General features: G+C 56.5%; 3 protein-coding genes across 3 annotated transcripts; 1 reads left to right on the plus strand and 2 right to left on the minus strand.

Moving 5' to 3' along the window:
* Positions 1-2,409: 2,409 nt before the first annotated feature.
* FOXL2NB (FOXL2 neighbor) lies at positions 2,410-5,760 on the minus strand. Its single transcript, XM_030816436.1, has 3 exons — positions 5,530-5,760; positions 3,342-3,461; positions 2,410-2,717 (listed from the first exon to the last, which is right to left on the minus strand). Exons 1-3 carry the CDS (start codon positions 5,627-5,629, stop codon positions 2,410-2,412), a joined length of 528 nt encoding a protein of 175 aa, XP_030672296.1. The 5' UTR covers positions 5,630-5,760.
* LOC115836249 lies at positions 2,817-5,380 on the minus strand. Its single transcript, XM_030816437.1, has 2 exons — positions 4,978-5,380; positions 2,817-3,469 (listed from the first exon to the last, which is right to left on the minus strand). The coding sequence occupies exon 2, from the start codon at positions 3,308-3,310 to the stop codon at positions 2,840-2,842; it is 471 nt and encodes a 156-aa protein (XP_030672297.1). The 5' UTR covers positions 3,311-3,469; positions 4,978-5,380; the 3' UTR covers positions 2,817-2,839.
* A 99-nt stretch (positions 5,761-5,859) lies between the features above and the next one.
* On the plus strand, positions 5,860-8,754 carry FOXL2 (forkhead box L2). Its single transcript, XM_030816438.1, has one exon. It carries the CDS (start codon positions 6,271-6,273, stop codon positions 7,399-7,401), a length of 1,131 nt encoding a protein of 376 aa, XP_030672298.1. The 5' UTR covers positions 5,860-6,270; the 3' UTR covers positions 7,402-8,754.
* The last annotated feature ends 1,399 nt before the right edge of the window (positions 8,755-10,153 follow it).

Genomic DNA, 10,153 nt, shown 5'->3' on the forward strand with positions numbered 1-10,153 from the left:
GACTCGGCGGGGGGAAGCGTAGGAGGGGGATGAGGGATAAAAGATCACACACTGGGTACCGTATACAATGCTCAGATGACAAGTGCACCAAAATCTCAGAAATTACCATTAAAGAACTTATCCATGTAACCAAAAACCACCTGTTCCCCCAAAACTGTTGAAATAAAAAATAAAAAACTGACTGGGCATGGTGGCTCACACCTGTAATCCCAACACTTTGAGAAGTTGAAGCAGGCAAATCACCCTGAGCTCAGGAATTCAAGACCAGTTGGGCCCACATGGCAAAACCCTGTCTCTACCAAAAATACAAAAAAAAAAAAAAAAAAAAAATTAGCTGAGTGTGTTGACTCATACCCATAGTCCCAGCTACTTGGGAGGCTGAGGCTGAGGTGGGAGGATCACTTGAGCCTGGGAGGTGGAGATTGCAGTAAGCCAAGATTGCACCACTGCACTCCAGCTTGGGCAACAGAGTGAGACCCTGTCTCAAAAAAAAAAAAAGTGTTTCATAAAGTTATAGTGCATACACATACACACACACACACACACACACACACACACACCCTATCTTGGCATGAGGAAAATCTCCAAAGGTAGAACAGTAATACAAAACTCAGCCCTTCTCTCTCCCTTCCTCTGGACTTTGTGCCAGCTAGGCATCTAAAACTGCCTTCCTGCATGGCAGTTGCCTATCGTCTTTAGGCAGTGCCCGCTTTGTGGGAGAAAATTGAGCCAGGAATCAGGACCAAGGGGGAAGGGCTCTCTCTGGCATCGCCTCATGGGTTAGCGTTACCTTGCAAGCCAGCTGCCCTGAATGCAGAGACCTCTCTGTTTCCAGTAAAGTCTAGTTTGAATGTTTCAGACAGGTCCTCACCATGATTGGGAACTAGGGAAGTGTCCTTGTCCTTACCTAAGGTTCAGCACCATGGCCATGCAGCTATAATGAGCAAGTAACCCCAAATGGCAGAGAACTCTCAGATCCTGAGCTGGCTCTCAATAATCAAACCGCTTTTCCTCAGCTACAGTCCCTTTCTTGGAAATTCTAACTTCATTATAAGGAAAGTGGCATTTCCCAATTCTGTCCAGCGGAACCATGTTCTAATTCTATTAAAAGGCATTAAGCCCATCCTGGTGGGGAGCACTGAGTGAGAAGTGGAGGGCAGAGTCTCTGCCCATCAGTGCTTACAGTCTGGGTGTGGAGAAAGGCAACAAGGCAACTTTTAAGAACACATCATGTTCCCCAGAAAGCCTGAGGCCTACTGGCAAGGCACTCACTGTTCAGAGATGAACAAAATGGCTTTGGGCCATAGATGTCATGAGGGATATCAGAGGAAACATGTCAGCAGCTCCCACCACCCTAGAATCCGCCTCTGAGAGCATCCCAGGGGTCTTTGGAGGAAGGAGGGCCTCACTTGGCCCAGGACCCAGACCCTTCTGCCTTTTTCCCAGTTGGCCTCCACCATGAAAAAGGCCAACAACTGCCCTGCATTCTGCCTGATTGACGGTGGGGCACATAGTCCTTGGGACAAAATGGTATTAGTGGACTCATACCCCAACATCAGCAAGGTAAAGAGGAGCCCAGAGCTCTGGTCTACTGCCTCTCAGCCCTTCCTGGGAGAAAAAGAGGGGAGCTCAATGAGACACTTAACAACAGGAAACAGCTCTCATGTGTGAGTTCTTCCTAGAGTCGGAGGTCGCTTCTCTTTCCTCTTTCTCAATATCTATCTCTCTCTCTCTCCACTCCCCTATTCTCTCCCAAGCACATATGTGGGTAACTGACTTTGCTAATCCCAACCAGGCAGACTAATACCCACTGGCTTCAGACCTGGTGCTATGTGGGTGTCTGCTGCTGCAGCTTGCTGGTCTGAGCAGCAAGCTCAGCAGAGTTTCGAGACAGAGATGAAGCCTGTGTGAGTGGCTTGTGCATGGTAAAGTGTATCTGGAACGTGCTCAGTACCTGAGCTTCTCTGTGGTCTGTGTAGCAATCCCACCATGAAAACACCCAGGTGCCAGCCCAGTCACCCCAATCACAGGTCAAGGACATCAGAGAATCAACAGGCTTCTCGGAGTCAGGCTTGTAAACATGGAGCCCAGCGGTCCTTCTGTGCCGTGAGATGCGAAAGTGAGCAGCGTGTGAAAAGGCTTAGGGTCTGCACATTGGCTTGACATGTTTTCCACCAACATGTGCAGAATCTGAATTAGTATGTGTAGCTGGTGAGTGTGAGAGAAGTAGGAGGGGAGGGAGAACTTGAGGGGATTTGGAGTTGACAGAGGGAGAGAGAAGTGGATGGAGTAACGTGACCTGAGTGGAGGGACACGGAGTCCCTGAGGTGTGGGTGCATAGGGCCCTGTAAGGGGCCGGGAGGGAGTGAGTGCTGACAGTTGTTGAGGCGTGGGGTGTATGGGGATGTACTAATAGGCACAGTGAAGCTTCCCTTTGCTAGCCAAGCACCGCAGAGGCCATCCCTCCAAGCAGAGGGATGCAGCAAGCTCTATTCTCTCCCGCTCAGGAGTGGGAAGCCCGCGGGTGTTTCGGGGTCCCGCTAGGAAAGGGGACAGCGGAACCTGGTTCAGGCAGCCGGCGGCGGCGCCGGACGAGCTGAGCGGTTCTAGCGAAGCGCTGCCTGCCTCAGAGCAGCCGCGACGCTCCCCTAGTAGAGCTGGGCCGCCCGGAGCCCGAGGCGAGGGCCGCTTCTGCCGCTGTTGCAGGATTCCCGGCCCTGGGGAGAAAAGCGTCTCCATCAGAGCCGTGTAGATTGCTCGCGCCGGCTGTCAGGACCTCCGAGGCGCGGGGCCAGGCTGTGAGGAGGCGCGGGAGCTGAGACTGCGCTCAATCGGCGGTTCACTGGAACCGTATCCGCAGGCGGCGCTCCGGTGGGACCACGGTCAGGAGGCGCCGGTGGCTGCTGAATTGCAGCTGCGGGACCCTGGAAAACTGGGGCAAACAGGCAGTGAGCTCTGCCCAGCCCACCACCCTGGCCTTTGGAGGTGAGCGCCGCCCCAAGGTCACTAAGCCAGGGCCCTGCGTCGCCCCAATGCCGCGCGGAGAAAAGGAACCGGCCCTGGCGTCCACAAAACCTAGGCACAGTACGCCCTGTTCAGAGAAGATCCCGACCTCGCCAGCAACCAGCCTGCCTCCGAAGGTTGAGAAGTAAATCAAGGCGCCCCGCACCGTTTCCTGGAGCGCCCGGTTTACCCACCTCTGACTGAGCCGGCAAGGAGAGGATTCTACTCTCTCCCTAGGCTCCTCTACCTCCAGCCCGAAGCCCCTGGCTTTTCCGCAGAAGCCTGGAGGGGACCTGAAAGTAATCATTCTGCCAGGCTTCCCGCCCGCATTTTCTTGCCTGTTTTCTGAGCCTTCGAATGCCGGACAGCCATGTGAAGGCACATCTTGGGGAGACCGATTCCAGCCCTTCCCAGGGTGCACGCATCAGGCATCCTCTTCTTCACCAGGGCTGGGGATTCTGTTCCTCTACGGGACAGTCAGAAATCAATATTTTCAGAGCAGAACTCCTTTCTACTCTGAAAATCCCTCAGAGGAACTCCTTCATTTGCCCCCAACCCCTACACACACACACACACACACACACACGCACACACACACACACACAGAGGCTCCTTAAAGGCTGAAAAGGGAGCCGAGTGTGGAATTCAGGGAAGTGATGACACACACAACAATGCTGTTACACCTGGCTGCTGCAGGGCTGAGCAGCGGAAATGCCTGTGAGAAGAAGAAAGAAAGACAGAGAGAGGCAGAAAGCCAGCCTGGGTGGTCAGGAAAAAAAAAGGGGGGGAGAGAAAAGGACAGAGGAGCCCCCACCAGGATGGGGCCAGACCCAGCAGTTTTTCCCCCTGCCCAGGCCCTGGCTGGGGGAGGACAGGCACTGAGGCCAATCTGCAGCAGCCCCAAACCTGACTCACCACTCCCACCCAAAGCCTGGGCAAGGATGGGGGTAAGGAAGAAGAAAAACATCTGCACTCCTGCTCAGAAAGCAGCAGCAGGGATTCTGCAGAAGTGCTGCTTCCCCCATGTCTGTTGGGTGCAGTGGGAGACCGCCTGTAAAAAAAAAAACCAAGCTACTTTGGGGATAGCCTTGCTCCCTCTCATCCTTGTGACCAGGCAAGGGCTGCCCTGCTGACCTCTCTGGTGTCATCTTCAAGATGCTGAATTCCAAAGAGCCCTACCACCCTTGTCCTCCCTCCCTTTCATCTCAGAATGCAGATCAGAGGCCTGAGTGAGCAGCAGACAACACTTGTAGATGGCCTGTGCATGCTGGAACCACAGGCCACTGAAAGCTCCTTGGGCTTCAGGAGAACCCCCAGAATCTAAACAGCCTGGGAGGAAGAGGCAGTGACAGGCATCGAGTCAGCCACTCCAGACATGCCAATCACTAACGCACAGCTACATGACATCCATTCAGTCCACCTTCCTCCATAAGGCAGCTCTGCCTCCCTCCTCAGCATCAAGGAGTTTGGGGCTTGAGGATTCAAAACACTGGCCATCTCTCTCATACTTTATGACTGCAGACTTTTTGGTAAGGCCAAGTTAAAAGGCACTGTTAAGGAGCACACTGTTAAAAGGCACACCTGATTTTCCCTGAAACAATCTCTGTACATGCTGATATAATTGGATTCCCATCAGAATTCTGCTTAAGGTAGGTGACAACTAACTCCCGATTCTTTGGAAAAAGATGAGAACAAATGTTTCATCAGGAGAGAGATTTGAACAAGTCCCTCCCTCAGCCTGATGTTTTTCTTCCCAGTCTGTGGCAAAATACATACACTGGGAGGGAAAGAGGCATCGAAGAATTGTGAAACGAAGAAAGGGGGGAAGGAAAGAAGTAAGAAAGGAGAAAAAGAGAAGATGCAATATCCACCAGCTAAATTTACTCTAATACTTGATGAACATATTAAATAACTATCAGTATAAGTGTGTTTTACCTCGTAAATACAAATCTCACACCTTGTACATGTGCATACCTGTGTTTCCGAGCAGCACACATGCACCTGGTATCTCACCCATCTCAAGGACAGCTCCTCTCCATGACTTCCGTATGTGACCCCTGTGCACACACATACACAGTCCCGCAAAGTCCCGGGCAACAGCCCCGCCTGTGTTAGTGCAATAGCTGAGGGGCATCTACTTGGTGCTGTTAAAGCACACATCCAACCTTCACTCCAACCCCGTAGGATTAGTACACGGATTCCGAGGAGCCTGGTTCCTAGATCCACTGGCAACGCAGGGAGAGGCAGAGGTGATTCAGGCGGCGCCCCTGGACGACTATTTCCAGAGATCCTCTCCCCAGCCCCATTCCAGCCCAGTCACTCTGAGAGCGCGAGGGACAGGCCAGGCCGAGGCTTCTTCGTACAGTCACACGCGTTTTTGGGCTGACTTTCCCAAAGCCTCAGAGCAGCTCTCCCCACCCTACCCCGTCCGGCCCCCTCGCAGTCTCGCCCCTCCCCAGCCCCGAGCTAGAAGTTCAGCCTCCAGACGGCAGCAAACGGCAGAGCAAAGGAGTCGTTTTCTTTCACCTGAAAGCCGCGAGGAGGCTTGGAGCGCCTTTCCTCGCTGGGGCCCGAGCTTCCTGGGCTTTGGCCGGGTGCGGGCAGACCCCACCGGGGTCCTCGTCATCTCCCGGCCCAGCCCGCAGAGCGAGTACCGGCAGATTTCAAGAGCGCGTGAGCCTGGCTGTCGGCTGGGCCCCCGAGGCTCGCTGGGCGGGGGCAGGCCGGTCCAGGCTGTGCGGGGCGTTTACAAAAAGTGACTTGGAGATGAACTCGCCCGTGCGCGGCTGGCCGCCCCGCTATAGGGGCGAAGGCGCCTGACGCAAGCGGAACTTGGTGGAGCCCATACGAATCAGAACAGAGCGAGGCTCCTGGCGCACTAGGGACTCCAGGAGGCAGCTCCGCCAGAGACGCGGGTCGTGCTTCGGGAAACCGGGGGCGGGGGGAGGGGAAGAGCGCAGAAAAGAAAACCCACCAAGGCGGGGACTGGCCTGAGCGGGGAGGGGCGGCGAGGCCGGAGCCCCTCTCTGTTGGGCGGACTCCCCATGGCCAGAGGCTGAGTTCCACTCCCGCCGGCCGCTCCCTAGGGGAAGGGAAAGGAGAGTGGAGAGCAGCGAGAGGCCTCCAGCAAGCAAGCGCGGGCGGCATCCGCAGTCTCCAGAAGTTTGAGACTCGGCCGTAAGCGGACTTGTGCGCCCCAACTCTTTGCCGCGCCAGCGCCTGCAGCGGAGAGCAGAGGCGGCCCGGCCGCGGCGCGCCGGCTTTGTCATGATGGCCAGCTACCCCGAGCCCGAGGACGCGGCGGGGGCCCTGCTGGCCCCAGAGACCGGTCGCACAGTCAAGGAGCCAGAAGCGCCGCCGCCGAGCCCAGGCAAGGGCGGTGGGGGTGGCGGTGGGACAGCCCCGGAGAAGCCGGACCCGGCGCAGAAGCCCCCGTACTCGTACGTGGCGCTCATAGCCATGGCGATCCGCGAGAGCGCGGAGAAGAGGCTCACGCTGTCCGGCATCTACCAGTACATCATCGCCAAGTTCCCGTTCTACGAGAAGAACAAGAAGGGCTGGCAAAATAGCATCCGCCACAACCTCAGCCTCAACGAGTGCTTCATCAAGGTGCCGCGCGAGGGCGGCGGCGAGCGCAAGGGCAACTACTGGACGCTGGACCCGGCCTGCGAAGACATGTTCGAGAAGGGCAACTACCGGCGCCGCCGCCGCATGAAGCGGCCCTTCCGGCCGCCACCCGCGCACTTCCAGCCCGGCAAGGGGCTCTTCGGGGCCGGAGGCGCCGCAGGCGGGTGCGGCGTAGCGGGCGCCGGGGCCGACGGCTACGGCTACCTGGCGCCCCCCAAGTACCTGCAGTCTGGCTTCCTCAACAACTCGTGGCCGCTACCGCAGCCTCCCTCACCCATGCCCTATGCCTCCTGCCAGATGGCGGCGGCCGCAGCGGCTGCAGCAGCGGCGGCTGCGGCCGCGGGCCCCGGTAGCCCTGGCGCGGCCGCTGTGGTCAAGGGGCTGGCGGGCCCGGCCGCCTCGTACGGGCCGTACACACGCGTGCAGAGCATGGCGCTGCCCCCCGGCGTAGTGAACTCGTACAACGGCCTGGGAGGCCCGCCGGCCGCACCCCCGCCTCCGCCGCACCCCCACCCGCATCCGCACGCACACCATCTGCACGCGGCCGCCGCACCGCCGCCTGCTCCACCGCACCACGGGGCCGCCGCGCCGCCCCCGGGCCAGCTCAGCCCTGCCAGCCCAGCCACCGCCGCGCCCCCGGCGCCCGCGCCTACCAGTGCGCCGGGCCTGCAGTTCGCTTGCGCCCGGCAGCCCGAGCTCGCCATGATGCATTGCTCTTACTGGGACCACGACAGCAAGACCGGCGCGCTGCATTCGCGCCTCGATCTCTGAGAGCCCACCGCATGCCGGTGCAGACGGATGCGAGGATGCAGGGACGCGCGACGCCGGCCCCGGTCGCAGCCGACGCCGCCGCCGCCAGCCGGACCTCACACCCTCTGGGCCCGCCTCTGGAGCCAGCGCCCAGGGTCCCTCTGCTTTTTCGCTCTCCTCAGCTCCTGTCGCTCCTCTTTGTCCCCTCAGCTTGTCCTCCTGTGCTCACCTCCCTGATCTCTATGCCCTTGCACTCCCCTGGCCTGAAGCCGCCTCTCTGCGCGCTTTCTACTGGGCTCGTCTCTTTCCGGAGCCCCAGCGTCTGCTGCCCAAATTCACCGCGGAAAGGGCCCGGGGCCGAGGTGCGACCGGGCGTCGGCAGCGCAGACCTCTTGGCCTTCTCTCACAGGTCGGTGCGCTCGCGCTTGGCGTTCCCCGCCCGACTGCCGTGCAGTCCATGGCTAGACGCGCCGGACAGGACTGATGGCGGGACCGCGCTGCCCGAGAAAGGGACGGACCAATACGTGTGTTTGCTCCGCGAACCCTCTTGAAGCTGTTCAGAAGCCGCTTGCCGCGGGGCCCACTAAGCGGGGCGTGGGGTTGGGACCCAGCGGGAGCCCGGACAGCCTGGCTCCGCGGCCTGTGCTCGGTTTACACCGCGGGCCGGCGCGGAGGGAGGCTGCGTTTCCTCCGCTATCAGTCCCGTCGCTTCGGGCACCTCCGGGCCCCGGCGGCTGGCTAATGTTTTGTTTAAAAGATCGGTGGAGCTTTTTAAGAGAGTATTTAAAAAAAAAATAAGGAAAAAAACATTCACCGGGGAAGTATTGTGGCCTTGGAGTTTGCTAAATCCAAACATGAAAATCAAAAGCTTTAGTATTCCTTATCTTCTCTTCTGGAAGATTTGCGTTAGAGTTCCTGTTGGGCCTTCAAAAAACTGTGTTCAGAGTTAGGAGAATATATCCAATAAAAGATGGTTTCGTCTACCAATTGGGGAAGTTTCACCCTCTCGCTATCTGAAGAAAAAAATCAAAAACAAATGTCCCCGGATCTTCCGATGCAAGTCCTGGAGGCAGGGAGATCACTGCCTGCCTGGCCCACGCTGCTGGGACGGCTCGTACTCCCTGCTTTTTGTTTTTTCAAACGTCCTACTTCTCCCACCTTGGGAAGGAGAAATGTGAAACCCGGCAGCGGCCGACCTAGGCGGTCTTGTGGCCCGGAGCTGGCCGGGCCCGAAAACCATAGACCTGGTTGTACTGTAGCTTGTTGTTTGGGGGACCAAATTTTCTAGAGAGAACTAGAGCACTTTTGTTGTGTTTTTTTGTTTTGTTTTTGTTTTTTGCCTTGTCGATTCCCGAATAAATTTTTTGTTCCTTCTTTTAACACGGACTTCTTTATTTCCGTCGCGCCTAAGTTAGTTCAGCAGCTAGTTAAAAAAGGAAGATTTTCAGCAAAATGTTATCTTTTTCAGAATGAGTTAAACAAAGATTGAGAGCAACCGGCGTGGCAGGCGTTTGTGGCTGTCGCTGCTGCTTTGTTTTCCTGGGGATTGTTTGTTTTCTGTGTCATCACTGGCCCGTTGCGGCTGTTTAACGTCAGCAGAAAGACTTTTTCTGCCGTGGTTCGTTCACAAGGCGCGACTGTAGGCAGGACTTGGTTTATTTTTGTACCCATTCAAGTTTGTATTCTACCTCATACACAGTTGTATAGGTGTATGGGCTGGCTGAGTTTTTATTATTGTTCTCAAACTTTTCGATTTTGAGTCAACTATAACAGCCAAGAGTTTGTTCCAAATATTAATAGATAAAATTCTGGTTGTGGAAATGCGCTGCAAGCTGCTAACCTCTGTACAAATGTGAGAAGTGACTGCTTTATTATTTTTAATAGTCAGAATTCATTTACCTCGAGATATGGGTAGGAGATTTGGAGGTTTCAGTAAGGATTGAACATACTTCGTGGCTGAAGAAATTTAGTCTTTTTTCTTTCTCTGTCTTCCTCTACTGAGATCCCCAAATAACGAATTAAGATCTGTGCTTCCGCGCAGGCACACAGGCGTTTGACCTGGTTGCAGTCTGGCTCTCCCAGGCGGATTAGGGGGTGGTCGGCCTTCACTCTTCTGATGGGATAGATGACTTCCGACTTCTGATAGGATAGATCCGCCGGTTCTTGCGGGCTGCTGCTCAGCTGGGACTAGACCCCGCACCCAGCCGTGTGTCCCTCACTGCCCCCCCCCACCCCCGCGTCTATCTCGGGGCCTGGCCAGCAATGTGGCGGCAGGTCCAGGCCGGCTGGTGGGCCAGGAGCGGTTTTGTGCCACGGGAATGAGCCTGCAGGCCTTTCACTTCAGCCCTCCAGTGGTCAGGCGGTAGGAACCTCAGGGTGATATCCCTGTTACGTATAGTTGGGCCCAAGTGGCTTCTGCTCAGAATGCCCCCCGCCCCCGACAGGCATCCTGCGAGAGGCTACAAGGCAGGAGACCAAGCCATGGGGATTCTCAGGGGGCATCACCTCAAGACTGGGACTGGAGCTTACCAGGAACCGGCAGGAGCAGGAGGGAGAGGGAGGCTCAGCTGGAGCAGGAAGCCCTAGAGGTTGGTCAGGCCTGGTGTCTGGGTGCCTTTGGTGCCCGGCTGCTCCACTATCTGGCTAAGGGGAGTTGCAGAACAGAAAGCAGCCTGCTGTGTGCGTGTCTGTTTGTGCTTTGTCTAGTGTGAAAATTTAGCCCATCGGCAATTGTGTAGTCTGTATCTGCTGCAAATGTGTGTGTACAGTGTCA

The sequence above is a fragment of the Nomascus leucogenys genome, chromosome 8 (genome assembly GCF_006542625.1).
Source record: "Nomascus leucogenys isolate Asia chromosome 8, Asia_NLE_v1, whole genome shotgun sequence".
NCBI classification, from domain to species: Eukaryota; Metazoa; Chordata; class Mammalia; order Primates; family Hylobatidae; genus Nomascus; species Nomascus leucogenys.

Bases quoted from the DNA above. Each gene is read 5' to 3' on its own strand.
- LOC115836249 (XM_030816437.1), bottom strand. From the start codon at position 3,310: ATGATTACTTTCAGGTCCCCTCCAGGCTTCTGCGGAAAAGCCAGGGGC.
- FOXL2NB (XM_030816436.1), bottom strand. From the start codon at position 5,629: ATGACGAGGACCCCGGTGGGGTCTGCCCGCACCCGGCCAAAGCCCAGG. The intron at 3,462-5,529 runs GTGAAAGAAAAC...GTAGAGGAACAG, and splicing joins AGCCTCCTCGCGGCTTTCAG to AATCCCCAGCCCTGGTGAAG. The intron at 2,718-3,341 runs GCAAGAAAATGC...TTTTCTCCCCAG, and splicing joins TTCGAAGGCTCAGAAAACAG to GGCCGGGAATCCTGCAACAG.
- FOXL2 (XM_030816438.1), top strand. From the start codon at position 6,271: ATGATGGCCAGCTACCCCGAGCCCGAGGACGCGGCGGGGGCCCTGCTG.